General features: G+C 58.1%; 1 protein-coding gene and 1 long non-coding RNA gene across 2 annotated transcripts in view; one reads left to right on the top strand and one right to left on the bottom strand.

Annotated features, from left to right (window-relative positions):
• The window catches only part of LOC118972354 (uncharacterized), a 29,541-nt gene extending 21,781 nt beyond the window's left edge, over positions 1-7,760 (bottom strand). Inside the window, exon 1 of the long non-coding RNA XR_005061275.2 lies at positions 2,659-7,760. This is a non-coding gene — a long non-coding RNA (uncharacterized lncRNA). The remainder of the gene's footprint in view (positions 1-2,658) is intronic.
• On the top strand, positions 1,703-13,458 carry ARPC1B (actin related protein 2/3 complex subunit 1B). Its single transcript, XM_037017985.2, has 10 exons — positions 1,703-1,854; positions 6,971-7,047; positions 7,771-7,875; positions 8,302-8,524; positions 9,286-9,393; positions 10,475-10,681; positions 10,763-10,838; positions 11,726-11,931; positions 12,762-12,852; positions 13,139-13,458. The coding sequence occupies exons 2-10, from the start codon at positions 6,984-6,986 to the stop codon at positions 13,175-13,177; spliced, it is 1,119 nt and encodes a 372-aa protein (XP_036873880.2). The 5' UTR covers positions 1,703-1,854; positions 6,971-6,983; the 3' UTR covers positions 13,178-13,458.
• The last annotated feature ends 1,318 nt before the right edge of the window (positions 13,459-14,776 follow it).

Raw genomic sequence — 14,776 nt, 5'->3', positions numbered from 1 at the left:
GTGCCTCCTCTGCCAGGCGCTGTCGTAGGCCCCAGGGCAATACAAACTATGGTTCTGCTGGTACTGAGCTTGTGAGCTCAGTTTTCATAATGAGGAAAAAGAAGTCCTCAAATGTGTTTGTCAGGATGCTCTTTGCCATGGGGATCAAAAACTCAAATGAGCTTAAGATCCTTGGCTCACGTATCCGGCACTGTGGAAGCAGGCGGGTCCTCAGCTGGAGGCTGACCAGGGCACCAGTCATTTCTCTGGGATTCTCTCCATGTAAGCCATGACTGCATCGTCTGGCTTCCCTTGTAGTTGTACTCAGGGTCAAACCACTCCCCTGGGAAGGGGCTTCCTCCCCTCCATCATCATCCAGAGTCCTGGGCTTTGCCTTGGCCTGGTCCTTTTAGGTCACACGTGCAGGACAGGACAGCAGAACCTGACTGGGCTAGAGGATTCAGGGCCTTCCATCAGAGTGGAGGGTCAGTCCTACCTGGGGTCACTGCTCAGGCATCTACAAAGCTGGTGAGGGTAGAATGAAGCCAGAGACACAACAGGTGTCACCTCAGTGTTAAAACTGCACTTGTTTGGTGATGCGGAGAGTTTAGTAAACATAATATTCCTCATGTAACTGTAGAGTAATGATACCAAAAAAAAAAAAACTGCACTTGTGCCCACAAGGAGGAGGTTGCTGACAGACTGTGGGAAACTTTCTGGTTAGATGCAAGCTGTCGCAGGGCTTTGCCAAGACTCGGTGGGAGCCCTGGTGACACCCCCGCAGGCTCCTCAGCCAGGAAGGCTCATGGTCCAACAGACCATAGCTAAAGTTAACTGGGCACTCGAGATGTGCCCCCTGCTTGAAGTGCTCCCCGTGTTTGGACATTTAATCCCCCCACCCGCCCCACAGGACCTGAAACTGGTGAGCACAGGGTCCTGTTGAGAGTCCAGTAGACACCTCTAATGGGGGGTGAGGGGGTCGTGGATAGTGACCCAAGAGACAAGCTCTGCAGGACGAACCCAAGTTGGCCAAGTGGGGACACGGTGGGAAACGGGGTCTAGGCAAAAAGAACAGCCCCCTAGACCTGACAGGGTGGGTCAGGCCCCCAGTCTCCTGGGACCGTGAAGACCCCACCCGGCCACGTCTCCTGCTGCTTGCTGCCTGGAGCTTAGGCGGAGAGGAGTCCTAGGGAGGGGTCCTGGTGAACTGAGGGGGTGCAGGGCTTCCCAGGGTCTCCATCTGCCGGGCCACCTGGCCACATCTCCCTGGATGGGGCCGAGAGTAGCGCTGGGAAGACCCGTGAGGCCCAGCTGGCCCAAGCCCCAGAGTCAGGCGGCAAGGCCTCCAGCACTGAGAGAAGGTGCTGGGCCAGCCAGGCAGCCGGGGACCAGCGGCCGCGCTCCGTAGCAGGGACACCGAGGGCGGGGACGCCCTGCGGCGGTCGGCTTGCGCGAACGAAGGGACGGTCCCCGAGCGGCAGCAGAGCTTCGCTAAGCGGCTCGGGCCCCAGCCCGTGCGCGCCGAGCCCGCCGGCCAGGGCTCTCCTACCCCGCCCTGCCGATCCCCGGGCCCGCCCAGCGGCTGCTCGGGCTGCGCGCCTGTCTCGGAGCCTCAGTTTCCCCATCCTAAAAGTAGGGAGGGCCGGTCGTGGACGATTCCAGGGTGCTTTGGGTCGGTGCGGCCCTCAAAGTGGGGGTGCGCGGGGGTGGGCGGGGCCCTGATCTCCGACCGCGGCCCCAGGTCGCCGCCCCCGTCCCCGCGGGGCTGAGCTGCGAGGCCCCGCCCCCGCCCACGAGGAAGTGGCTGCGGCGCAGCGCGGAGCCCAGAGCCGGTGCGGCGCGTCGACTGCCCAGAGTCCGCGGCCGGGGACCCAGGTGAGGGACGCGCGCAAGTGGGGGGCGCGCAGGTGGGACCGCTGGGGACGTGGCGGCGCCTGGGGGACGGGGCACCTCGCCGGGGGCTGCCGGGAGGTGAGGGGACGCGGGGGAAGCGCAGCTCCCCGCGCCCTCGGTGCGTCCCCGGGTCCCTCCCGCCTTCCCCTGCCCCCGCCCCGCGGTCCGCGCCCCCGTTGTTTCGGGCGCGAGGGCCCCGCGCCCAGTCACTTCCCCTCCGCCCGCCAGCCTTCCGGGTCGCTCCAGCCGGGAAATGAGCTGGCGCCCCCGCCCGCCTTCCCCCTGCCTCCCCGGTAAGGGGCCGGGGGGCCGGGACAGGGTCTATTGGCCCCGCTCCGGGACGCCACCGGGCGCGGAGCGCGAGCGGCCCCTTCGTGGCGGTGCGGGCTGGCCGCCGGCGGCCAGGGCGGGCCCGGGGCAGGGACAGCGACGCGGTGATGACCAGCGCGGCGAGCCGGCGCGGGCGCGAGCTGCGGACCCCCCTCGGGTGGTTCCCGCCGTCCCGGGCTCCTCCGCCTGGTGGGCAGTGCTGCCCGGCACGCATCCCTGCGGGCTTCGGAGACTGGTGTGAGTGCCAGGTTCTCCCTTCACTGGCGGTGACTTAAGCAAGCCACCCAACCTCTGAGCCTCGATTTTCCTTTCCCGGAAAAGGGGGACCTTTTAAGTTGGGAGGCGCTAACGGGATAATGTGTGTAAGACACTTGGCCCTGTGCCAGGCGCAAACGGCGTATCAGCGTGTTTTTCTCGTTGCATTACCATTATAAAGCCTGCCCACCGGAACCTAACCTCTGAGATTTGGAGTCCGAATCCCCAGCTGTGCCATTTAGGAGCTCTGTGACTTTGGGAAAATCTTGGTTTTGTCTGAGTCTTTTTCTTCCTGAGGTTAAAAGAAAAAAAAATCTTAGATTTGCTTTACGCGGTAAAAGAGAGTATATATCAAAGTGCAGCGCAAATCCTGGGCATTTAATGAAGTTTGGTTTATTACATATGTCTTAGTACATAATCCGTATAGGTTCTTTCAATAAATAGCATTCCAACCTATTAATATCACAATTCACCCTTTTCATATTTGTAGTCACCCGGATATTTCCACTCTGTCACCATCATAAAGAGGGTTATTATGAACATGTTTGGTTTAAAAAAGTCAGTGGCTATTTTCTTGGCACCAAAAAGAATTTATGCCACCACAGAGTGTTCAGTCTTTAAGTTCCTGCTCATGTTGTTCTGTTCTGTTTGTTCCTACCCAGTCGTTGAATTGTTATCACGTTGCTCTTCAGAAAAGGCTGAAGAAATTAGCAACAAATGATAATTTCTCCACAACCCTGCTAGCACTGAGCTTTATGGATTTTTAGATTTAGTTTTGTTTGGATTACTTTAACTGCTTCACGGTGCCTTATGATTAGTCTATGTTAAATCTTGCCTTGATTTTGCCTGGTTTGTGAGACTTCAAAAGCACAGTTAGGGAGGGGGGATGGGCTTGTCTGTTAGGGGTGGCAAAAGCTGTTACAGGAAGTTGAGTAACAGCTTAGCCCCAGTGCAAAATGGCTCCCTGGCAGCTCCCTTGAGCAGTGTGAGCTGGGTGGGGACTTCCCTGAGTGCCTGTAGGGCTGAGATCCTTGCTCCAGGCAGCTCCTGCCTGATTTAGCCTCAAGTATACAGCCAAACCTCTGGAATCAGAGAAGATTAGCAAAGCTTCTCTGAAAGCAAGAAAGAACCTACAGTGGGTGCCTCATCCAGCCCCAGCCCTTTCTGGATGGGAATGTGAGGGAAACATTGGCTGAGGGTGCCCAGCCAGAGTGGAGCGAGCCAGAATTTGACTCCAGCACCATTAGGCAGAAGTGCTGAAGCCCAGGAGCCTTGGCCATCCCAGGGCCCCCTCCTCTGTCTTCAAATGGACCCAGGGTGCTGCCTCCCAGGGCCATGGTGACTGGGGGCTGGGTGTCCAGAGCCTGCCTTTGTCTCCACCAGGAGCTGTAGCTGAAGCATCCAGCTGTGAACGCAGAGCAATCCTAATTGCATCTTCCTTGGCCACTGCCGCCTAGGGCAGAGGCTGTCCTGGGATCACTAAGTCAAAGGTCCTGTGGCAGGTTGGTCCGGTGTGAAGGCTGCTTGGAGGTTACATCCCTGAGGCCACAGTGGCTGGAGAAACCACTCCCTCCTCGGCTGGGCTCCCGCTTCCTCATTTGTAACCTGGGGGTTGGGAGTACTCGCTGAGGCCCTGCTAGTTTCAGTTGCTTTGCATAAGTTATGAAAAGGGGGAAATGTGTCTTCCTCTCTCCCTCTTCCTTCAACCCTTCCCCGTACTCCCTTTAAGGTGTTAGTTTAGTGGACTACGAAGTATTCTGTCTGAATTCATGCTAGAGACTAGCTGCTAGGTGTGGTCAGAACCTCCCTCCCCTGCCTGTCCCACTGTGCCTGTGGCCATCTTCACCCACTCCTCCCTCTTCTACTCAGGAATCTTTGTGTCCCAGGAAACAATGGTCAGGGTGCCCCAGGTCCTCTCAGCTGCATTCTTTGCTAGTATGGGGGCCACTGTCTTCAGCCGACTGACCCTTCCGCTCACAGCCTAGAACTTAAGAACATCACACTAGACAGGCTTTTCTGCCTGGCCCCGTATCTGGACACTTTTACAAAAGACCCTACAATAGGCAGAGTTGCCCGGCTACATGGCCAGTCTGTGATAGTTGGAGCTGGGGGCTCTGTTCTGCTAACTAGCTCAAGGCCCCAGTCTAGGGTCCAGGGACCCTTCCCTGGGCTGCAGCCAGAGGGCCTCTCCTTTCTGGGCCACATGGAGCTGAAGGGGTCAGGGGTGGCTGGCCTCAGCTAGAGTCCAGGGGCCAATAAGAGCCCAACTAGGGTTTGGAATTGGGCTTCTGGCCTTAACCCTGCCCCTGCCCCATTGGTGACCTGGGAAAACGGGATGGGCCAATTAGCACCATATAGTGGTCACACAGGCCTGGTGCTTCCACTCCTGAGACTGTGGTTTAGACGGTGATGACACCCCACCTCAGCCACACTGGACACCAGTGCTGGCCCAGCACAAACTCACGGGAAGTGCTGGGGGAAATCACCATCAGGCCTACTGACCTGGGCTGCTGGCTCTGGGGCAGGTGCCACTTTCAGGAGCCTTAGCCTTACAAGGAGAGGGAGGCAATAAGAGCCGTGGTAAGAGCAGCATGCTTGTATTTGTGTGCAAGGTTGAACAGGCATGTGCATGTGGGAACAGGTACTTGTATACATGTGCAAGGCTGAACCCACTTGTGTGTGTGGAAGCAGGTTGTGTGTGCATGCAAGGCTGACAACGCATGAAAACGCCCAGCCTGAGCCTGGGGTGTGTGTGGGTGTGCTTCTCTTTCTCAGCACATGTTGCCTGAGGAGCCACTTGGTGCCTTGCTCTAGGCTTGGGAGCCCAGATGTGGTCCCTGCCCTGTACACTCACCCAGAAACTCCCCAGGACTTCCTGCTGTGAATGAAAGCTGGAGGTAGGCAAGCCAGGCAGGGCCACCAAGTGGTGGGCTGGGAGGCATGAAGCCAGGCCCAGGAGGGTTTGTGGTGTGACCTCGGGCAAGTTGGTCACAGAGCCCCACACTCCTCCACTGTACCATGGATTGCGCTGCATGTCCCTCATGCCTGGGCCCAACTCCATGCTGTCCCTCCCAGAGTGGCCTTGGCAGAGACCCCAGCAGAAGGAGGAAGAGACCTCAGGGCTCCAGCAGGGCTCCCCATCAGCCAGCCTTCCCAGGGTGTTAAGGGCTCAGGCCCAGAGCTGGGGAGCAACCTTCCTGTGCCAGTCCATGGACGCAAACCTACCAGTCTGGTGGGGGGGGGGGGGGCGGACAGCCACGTTCCTGGTGACACCCACATGGGGGATGTGTGCTGCTGGGCAGGTGGCTTCCGCTTGCCAAACCCCAGACTCCCCATCTGTCACCTGGGGCTGTGGCATCTAAGCACCAAAGTCAAGACTACGTTGCCTGCTTAGAGCTGGGAAGCAAGGAAATGCTGGGTGGTGCTGTTGTTCATTTTTTAATAAAGAACTTACTCTGTGGGGCACTAATGGCAGTAAACAACTGTGTTCATCAAATATCTATGGAGCACCTAGTATATGCCAAGCATTTAGGCACAGGGGAAAGAAATGTGAACCAGATAGTCAAAATTGTCTGTCTCCACCAAGCTTGTTAAGCCCAGCCGGCAGAGAAAAATAAAAGAAATGCTTCAGTATAAGGGACATTCTGTAGGGATTGTGGAGATCATTCCAATTGGGAACAGGGCTGCTGGGTGGGGGCTGCAGCGAGGTAAGGGAGGGCCTCCTTGTGAGGATGACGTTTGAGCACAGACTTGAATGGTAGCTGCAAGGGCAGGGAGGGATCTGGGGGAAGAGACTCAAAGGCCAAAGTAACGGCCAGTGCGAAGGCCTGAGGCCCACTGCTCCAGGATGGGCTGCTGGTCTGGCTGAGGAGGGTGACTCCTAAACAGTAGGGTGGTGGCTAAGTGCCACACCCCATCTGGTGTGGACGAAGAGCTGCTGTTTCATGAACACCTACTATATATCTTATAAAACCTTCTTAAGACCTCTGGGGCAGGATTCCTGAGTTCCCAGAGTTCCCATTTTGCAGATGTGGAAATCAAGGCTGAGAGGGAGTGCATGCTGTGCCTGGGGTCCCAGAGCTGGGGAATGGGTGCTGCCGCCCGCCCCCTCCTGCCCCTGCCCAGTGCCTGCGACTCCTGGAGCTGAGTCCGGCAGAATGGGTTTGAGGAAGTGACATTCACTTCAGGTCTTTACGGAGGAGTAGGCCTTTGCCGCACAGAACAAGGGCAGGCATTTGGTGGCACAAGATCCCTGCACACCCCATTCACGGTGGCAGTTTCACCCACATCTTGCACTCCCCACCCCATCCTTTATGTTCATTGCCTGGAGCCTCGGGGACCTCCGTGAGAGCTCTCATTTCATGAGGTTAACTGAAGCCGTGGAAGGAAGCAGTGCACCAGGCCAGGGTCTGGAGCCCAGGGTGGCCCTGCTGCCCTCTCACCAGGCTGACTGGGGTCTGGTCTGGGGCAGGGGTAGGGCTGACATAGGGTCCCTCCCCTCTCTTGGGCACAGGAACCAAGCAGCCATGGCCTACCACAGCTTCCTGGTGGAGCCCATCAGCTGCCATGCTTGGAACAAGGACCGCACCCGTGAGTGCCCTCTGCCGGCTGAGTGACAGGGAGGGTAAAGCCGTAGGCGCCTGGCCTTGGGGCTCTGTCAGGCCACCATCCCCCTCCTTCACCCCTGGTCCTGAGTTTAGGAGGGAATGCATGAACAGCTCGGGGAACGAGCAGGGGCCACCAGCCAAGTGGGCCATGAGGGTTGAGGTGACAGCATAGCCCCACCCCACACCAGCCCTGCTGTGGGCGCTGGACCCAGGTGGGCAAGGGGCTCATAGGTTGGGGCAGCAGTTGGGGGTGACAAATGAAGGCAGAACCTGCCATGGCCAGTAGGGGAGGGAGCCTGAGGTGCCGTGGGAGGGGAGGGCAGGGCAGGTGCGGAGGCCGGGTGGGAACGGGGAGCCTGGCAGCATCAGGGACACCAAGAAGACCAGGGGCAGCAAGGAGCCAGGCTGGAGGTGGGAAGCAGAGGGCAGTAGTGGGAGAAGAGCAGAGCTACCAGAATTTCAATGCACCTCTGCGGGGGCATCTGGGAGTGGTGGGTGCAGGTGAGGGGTGGCCATCCCTGGCGAGGTGTCCCATTGGGGGCCCAGCAGGGCCTGAGAGCCTTCAGGGGATCCCTCCTAGGAGGAAGAAAGCATCTCGTAGGACATGTTGCTTGTGCAGGGTGTTCCTGGAAGACAGTCAAGCCAGAAATGGGCAACCTGGGCACACATGCTTCCCACCCCCATTCCCTGCCTGTGTCTTCCGCAGAGATCGCCATCTGCCCCAACAACCATGAGGTGCACATCTATGAGAAGAGCGGTGCCAAGTGGGTCAAGGTGCATGAGCTCAAGGAGCACAACGGGCAGGTGACAGGTGGGTTAGGCTGGCTGGGATCTCCCTCCTTTGAGGCCAGGGCAGGGCCAACCAGGCCACCCACCCACTCACTGTGCTGGGTAGGAGAGCTTGGGTTCCAAGTAACACCGCCATGATTCAAACTGGCTTAAGCTATAGAGGATTTGTCTGTCCCTGTTCCTGAAAAACTCAGATTTGTGGGCTTCAGAAAAGGCTGGATCCAGCAGCTCAGCATTACCAAGAACCCATTTTTCTTTTCCTTGCATGGCTTTCCACTATGCTTGGTAGCAGATGGGAGGGTGTGACACTCCCAGTAAGCTCTCGTGGCTTATTATCACCCCCTTGAGCAGCTTTCACCCATACTGGCCTCTAAACCTCTCCTATGTGGACACTAGAGCTGCCTCTGCTTGGATGGCCTCAGCCTGGTGTCCTCCCCCCACCCCACAGGCATCGACTGGGCCCCTGAAAGTAACCGCATCGTGACCTGCGGCACAGACCGCAATGCCTACGTGTGGACACTGAAGGGCCGCACGTGGAAGCCCATGCTTGTCATTCTGCGCATCAACCGGGCAGCTCGCTGTGTGCGCTGGGCTCCCCAGGAGAACAAATTTGCTGTGGGCAGCGGCTCCCGTGTCATCTCCATCTGCTATTTTGAGCGAGAAAATGACTGGTGGGTGCCTAAGTAGGGCCAGATGGGCTGGGAGGGACTGAGGCTACAGACCAACAGGCAGTGGCCTAGAGTTCCAGAGGGCAGGAGGTGGGACGTTAGGCCCCTGTTCACATAACCCCAGGGATGTGTCATAACCCCAGGGAAGTGTGTCCACTCACCCTCATAGAGGAGGCGAGGGGCTCTCTACACAGACTTGTCCCAGTAACAAGGGCACACACCACACCAGGCCACCTCTGCAGGCATCCACTAAGCCCTGCACATGTCCTGGTATCGACACCCCCACCATCTCGACTGGGGGTCAGCTGGTGTCCCCACTTTACAGTGGAGCAGAGTAAGGCCCAGTCCCTTACCCGAGGCACCCAGCTTGTGACATTCCAGGACCCACGCACAAGCTCTCAGCCACATCCTCTCTCCCCTGGGTCTCTGAAGGCAGAGGCCAGGCAGGAGCCCAGGCTCAAGTCTGGGAGACCCGAGTTCAGATTCCACCCTGCCAGTCAGTAGCTGTGATTTTCCTCGCTGAGCCTGCCCAAGGCTCGTGGTGAGGTGTAAAGGAGACCAGGGGTAGAGCTCCCACCTAAGAGGCCTCAGCACATCTCTTGCCTGAACCAGGGCCTGACACACCCCTGGGCTAGCAGTGCCCAGGCCCCTCATTCCTGGGACTTCAGCTGTCTGCAGTGGGAGCCTGGAGACCTGGGCGCTGAGGTGGGTGGGTGGCCACCCGTCTGTCCCTGTCCCCCAACCTGTCTGCCCATTGTATCCAGGTGGGTGTGCAAACACATCAAGAAGCCTATTCGCTCCACAGTCCTCAGCCTGGACTGGCACCCCAACAACGTGCTCCTGGCTGCCGGCTCCTGTGACTTCAAGTGCCGGTGAGAGGAGGGGCCCTGACAGCACAGGAACTAGGATTGGGGGGTGGGGGGGAGCCTATCCTGGGTACCCCATGCCCCGCCTTCCAGACCAGCTCTGCTGCTGGCAGGGGAGCCTGGGGCCTTGGCTGAGCACCTGTGAGGTTTTGCTCTTTGAAGGGTCCGTCACTGGGTCCTGTCTCCAGCCCAGGGAGAGTTGTAGCAGGATGTGCCACTTGCCATCTCTTAATGTCAGCAAAGTTTCTTTCCTAAGCCATCTTCTCCTGCCTCCTTGGAACCCACATCCCTTCAGTTTCCTGGCTTCTGTCTGAGGGAAAACGAGTGGGTGTACTTTTTCACACTAAAGTATAAATGACTGATATGCTGGGACAAACTTGGCCTTACTCGCTTAAGCACCTCCAGTTGTCACTGGCTGTTTTTCACTTCTGGGCCCAGTACCCCTGAGTCTCTCACCCAACGCCTCCAGCTCCAGGCAGAAGGCCTGGATCTCTGAATCTCTGAGACTCGAGGCTCCAGCAGGCACTGGAGGCCCAGGCAGGGAGAGGATGGTGTTTCTATGAGGCTCTGTTGCAGGGCGGTGGTGGGGTGTGGGGGACACCCAGGTTTACTGGCACCCAGATCTGTTGGGTGACCCCACACCGGCACTGGGATGGGGAGGAGTGGGAGAGCAGTGTGCAGGGCAGAGCTGGTAGGACGGGGGCAGATTTGGTTCAAGGTGCAGAAGCAGGAGGGAGGAGAGGCTTCCAGGGCCTGGCTGGGGAGTGGCCAGCATGATGGGCTCAGGGCACCGCTGGGGGCGCCACATCAGCTCTGGATGCTCTTCACGTGAGGCCCCGGGAGTTATCAGGACTCTGAGCTGAAAGATGTCCTGGCCTCACTGCATCACCCAAAGAGAGCGCTGAGGCCCAGACCTATCCAGTCATGAAGATGCAGGTCCTGCAAAGTGGGCTTTGGTCCCCATGAGCTCCTAGTTGGGTGCTCTGACCTTGCCAGGCGGGTATGAGAAAGGGAGTTCCTTGTTAGGCCTCTCCCGGGTCCCAGGCACCCCCCAATCCCTTGTTTTTTTTTTGCCTCTCCTTTCTAGGATCTTCTCCGCCTACATCAAGGAAGTGGAGGAGCGGCCAGCACCTACCCCATGGGGCTCCAAGATGCCCTTCGGAGAGCTGATGTTCGAGTCCAGCAGCAGCTGTGGCTGGGTGCATGGTGTTTGCTTTTCAGCCAGTGGCAGCCGAGTGGCCTGGGTCAGTCATGACAGCACTGTGTGCCTGGCCGATGCCAACAAGAAGATGGCGTGAGTACAGGTCATGAGAGGGGGGCAACCGAGGCACAGAGTGTGGGGGGCCCCTGTGGCTGATATCTCTCTCTCACTCAGGGTTGCAACTCTGGCCTCTGAAACGCTGCCGCTGCTGGCCCTGACCTTCATCACGGAAAACAGTCTGGTGGCAGCGGTGAGGAGGAGGGAGGGCGGGGAGCAGTGGCCAGTTAGAGCAGGTTCCCCAGTGAGCCCAGAGATGCCCAGGCAGCTCTCTGCTTGTCCCTGGCCTCGCTCCTGTTCTTCCTCCCTCCCATCCACCCACCCATCCATCATCCATCCTTCTGTTCTGGTCGGAATAGGTAGGGCTTTGCTGCAGAAACAAAATCCCAACTGCCGAGGCTTAACACAGTAAACAGTTAACTTTTCGCTCACTTTTTCTGTCTAGCATGGGCATGGTGAGGGGACCTCTGCTCAACACAGATGCTTTGTCTCCACCATGGTCCTCAGCTGCCATGGATGGAGAGGGGGAAGTGGAGAATCATGCCCCGATGCTTAGATTAATGTTTCCGCCTAGATTTTGTTGGCCAGTGGGAAGGACGGGGCCTCAGGGAACTCGAGTGAGTGTGTGTAGGGAATGCATTTCTATCGTGTGTCCAGAAAGGTGCTACTCCTTATCTCTTGCCCACCTTTCGCCCCTGTAACAGCCACACTGGGAGTCCTTAGGGGGATCAGGCCTGTTTTTCCTAGAGAAGTATCCAGCTGTGGGGGCCTTCGCAGAGCAGGTGTCAGCAGAAGGCCGCCCCTAGATGCTCACCCTCAACATCTGGTCCCTATTTGGTATTCCTGGGTTCCTGAGGTCCCTGTTGATACACCTGGGGTCAGCCCGGGTGTGCCCCTAGCTGGAATCAGCTTCTCGGTAGCTCCACCGAAGTCCCGCATCCTGCCTCCCGGGCCTCCAGACTCGAGGCCAGAAGCCCCTTGCTGTCGTGCCTCGCTCCGGCCTCGGTTTCCCGCGCGAAAGAAGGGGGCTCTGCACCTGCTCTTGGCCTGCGCTCCAATGGCACCCCCGCCCCGCCGCAGGGCCACGATTGCTTCCCGGTGCTATTTACCTACGACGGCGCCACGGGGACGCTGAGCTTCGGCGGGCGGCTGGACGTGCCCAAGCAGAGCTCGCAGCGCGGCTTGACGGCCCGCGAGCGCTTCCAGAACCTGGACAAGAAAGCGAGCTCGGAGGGCGGCCCGGCCGCGGGCGCCGGCGTGGACTCTCTGCACAAGAACAGCGTCAGGTGAGGGGCGGGGCCGGAATGGGCGGGGCCCGGCGCGGCGCAGTAAAGCGGCGGCCCTGTGGCTTAGGGAGCCTCTCGCCCTCCCAGGTGGCACGTAAGTTGCGTCAGGTGGGGTAGTCAGGCTGGCACCGCACTTTTAGGGCGCGGCTGCGGGGATGCCGCCATGGGCGGGGCGGGCACTGACCAGCCGGCTGCTCGCGGGCGCGGCCACAGCCGACGGGCAGCGCTGGAGCCTGGTGAGTTGGAGCGGAACCGCGGGGTCCGCCGCAGCCGCCGTGGGTATCTCCGCGGATAGGAGGGAGCAGAAGCCTGCCACAACCCCAAGCCCCACCAGCCACGGGCGTCCCCGCCGCAAATCAGGGCAGTGTGACGACTTCTGACCGAGCCCCTCGGCCAGTTAAGCCCTCCTCCGCCTGCCCTGTCTTCAGACTAAACACCTTAGCCCCCTTTCAAGGCACTTCAGAACCAGTCCCCGGCTTCTGCCTTTTTTTCTTCATCCTGCTAAATTGCTGTCGCTCTGTATTCCCAGACACACGCCCTTCACATCCTGCTCATGCCTTTGTATGAACTGTTCGATTTGCCTGGGCTGCCCATTATTCCTTGCTCCATACACACCACTGCTGGTCCCTAAAGCAGACTCAGAAGCCCCATACCCTGGGGACCTTCCTAGCCCACCTCCCAGGCTGTCCCTGCTGCGCATCCAGCAGTACACCTCAGCATTTCTCACTGGGGTCAGCTCCCCATGGAGTGTGGGATCTCCTGGAGGGCAGGGTGGCCCGAGTCCAGCATGATTATAGCTGGGATCCCTAACGCCCTCATCCTTTCTGCAGCCAGATTTCAGTGCTTACCGGGGGAAAGGACAAGTGCTCACAGTTCTGCACCACGGGCATGGACGGCGGCATGAGCATCTGGGATGTGAAGGTGAGCCTGGCCCACCCTGGCTCCTGCCAGGCCCTTGGGCCCCTTCCCAAACCCCTCCTCCGTCAGACACCCTAGATGCCCCTATCCTTCATTCCTATAGGAAAAAAGCAGTTGGCTAAGATGAGGTGGGGGAATAAGGGGTGGTCCCTTGACATCTAGGCCTTAGTATGCTCTGGGATACCTCTCTTTGGGGCTGGGAGTCAAACTCTTGTCTGCCAGGCCCTCCCTGCAGGTAGCATTTCTACAAGACAGCTGAGAACCAGCCTCTGTTCTGCTCTCCTTCCAGAGCTTGGAATCGGCCTTGAAGGACCTCAAGATCAAATGACCTGTGAGGAGTGCGCTGCCCTCATCCCAGCTGCTGGGGGAAGAGGTCAGGGACGCTAAGGTTGCTTTGCTGTTTCTAGGGTACCAGTTTGGGTCGCATAGGGACTGCTCCCTCTGCAGGGGAGGGGAGGGATGGGAAGCTTTTCTTACCTATTGAAGGAATATGTGCCTTTTTCTTAAGAAGAAAAAAAACTTTCATTTATGGTGAAAAACATTCCCAAAGCACTCTGCTGGTTATGAACTGCCTCAAACGGAGGTAATAAAAATGCAATTGTAGACATGCTTGCCTGTCTGGAAGAGGAGGTTGGTTTTTGCTGGGCAAAGAGAACTTTAATTTTTCTTGCCATCAAAATGTATCCCTAAACCCAGGAGCCTCCCTCCCACCTGCAAATTAACAGGCTTAGAGTCTTTTGCTTCCCTTTAGGAAAAGGTATTACTTGGCACCATTGGGTAAGGCTGGGTTCCTCCAAGGGTGGCTGAAGCACCTGTGGCAGGCAGGAATCCCATCAGGAAAGGCAGGGACACTGGCCCCTGCTTCATGATGCACACATCACCAGTCAACACGAGGACCCCTGGCTGGGCTTTCCTCTGTGCCAGGCCCCTCTGTATGTTGAGGTAGTTGAGGAGAGGCAGCTCAATCTGATGCAGGAAGCAGGTGACAACATCCCAGTGTCCCAGTGGGGCAAGGAAAAAGAGGGACTGAAGGGAAGGTCCCAGGCAAGTAACAGCATGCAGGAAGGGCTATAAGTAAGAGTCTGGACTTCCCAGGAGCGGAAGGACTCATGGAGTACAAGATGGAGATGAGTTTGGCAAGGTCCCCAGGGACCAGCTCCTGGAGGCCCTTGCCTTTGGGAGTCAGGCCACTAAAGGAGAGACGTGGCTAGGCTTGCATCTAGAGGCCCATGAGGTTGTGGCTACAGTTGTGCGGGTGGGAGGACATGAGCAGCACATATTCTGGGGACCAATAGGATATAGGAGGTGAGGGGCAGGGATTTGCTGGGATGGCCTGGGTGACTCAGGTGAATGGTGGGCACCTGGAGGAGTCCCAACATTTAAGAGCCAATGTGTCCCCACCCTGGGAAGCAGGGCTTATCCCCACTTTTAAGAACAGAAAACTGAATGGGAGATAAAGAAGTTACTTTCCCCAAGTCACAGGCACAAGGTGGCAGAGCCAGGATCCAAACCCAAGTCTAACTTTCAAGCCTTGCTGGAGGGGCATCTGCTCACATACACACAGTGTGAGCCCAGGTCTCCAGCTAAGCAAGCAGGGAAAGGCTCCAAGCCCCCAGGAACCCTTACTGCCACATCACCATGTACACAGGTGAGGTCTGCAGAACCCACCCACAGGCCTACAGACACTAAGGAAGTCTTTGCCTCTGGCCTTGCCCCCAGGTCAAACAAGGACTGTCCTGGGTACAAACATGGCCTCTACGTGCCAGCCATTCATGGGGACCTCTGGCTTCCAGCAAGTGTGTTACAATACACCCCATTACTCCCCGTGTGGCTCTAGTTCTGCTGGCTGGCGGCCTCTGGAGTCAATGATGGGGCACTCTGTCAGTGAAACATCTTGTACCTTCCTCCACCTTATCGTCCCCACCAT

Source organism: Manis javanica, chromosome 10 (assembly GCF_040802235.1).
Source record: "Manis javanica isolate MJ-LG chromosome 10, MJ_LKY, whole genome shotgun sequence".
Taxonomy (NCBI): Eukaryota; Metazoa; Chordata; class Mammalia; order Pholidota; family Manidae; genus Manis; species Manis javanica.
Note: the sequence above shows the minus strand (reverse complement) of the source record. Positions and strands in the feature narration are given on the sequence as shown.

What these genes read in the sequence shown, in the direction of transcription:
- ARPC1B (XM_037017985.2), top strand. Translation starts at nt 6,984, where the DNA reads ATGGCCTACCACAGCTTCCTGGTGGAGCCCATCAGCTGCCATGCTTGG. An exon ending in GCACAACGGGCAGGTGACAG is followed by an intron (nt 7,876 to 8,301) that starts GTGGGTTAGGCT and finishes CCCACCCCACAG; the next exon opens with GCATCGACTGGGCCCCTGAA. An exon ending in TGAGCATCTGGGATGTGAAG is followed by an intron (nt 12,853 to 13,138) that starts GTGAGCCTGGCC and finishes CTCTCCTTCCAG; the next exon opens with AGCTTGGAATCGGCCTTGAA.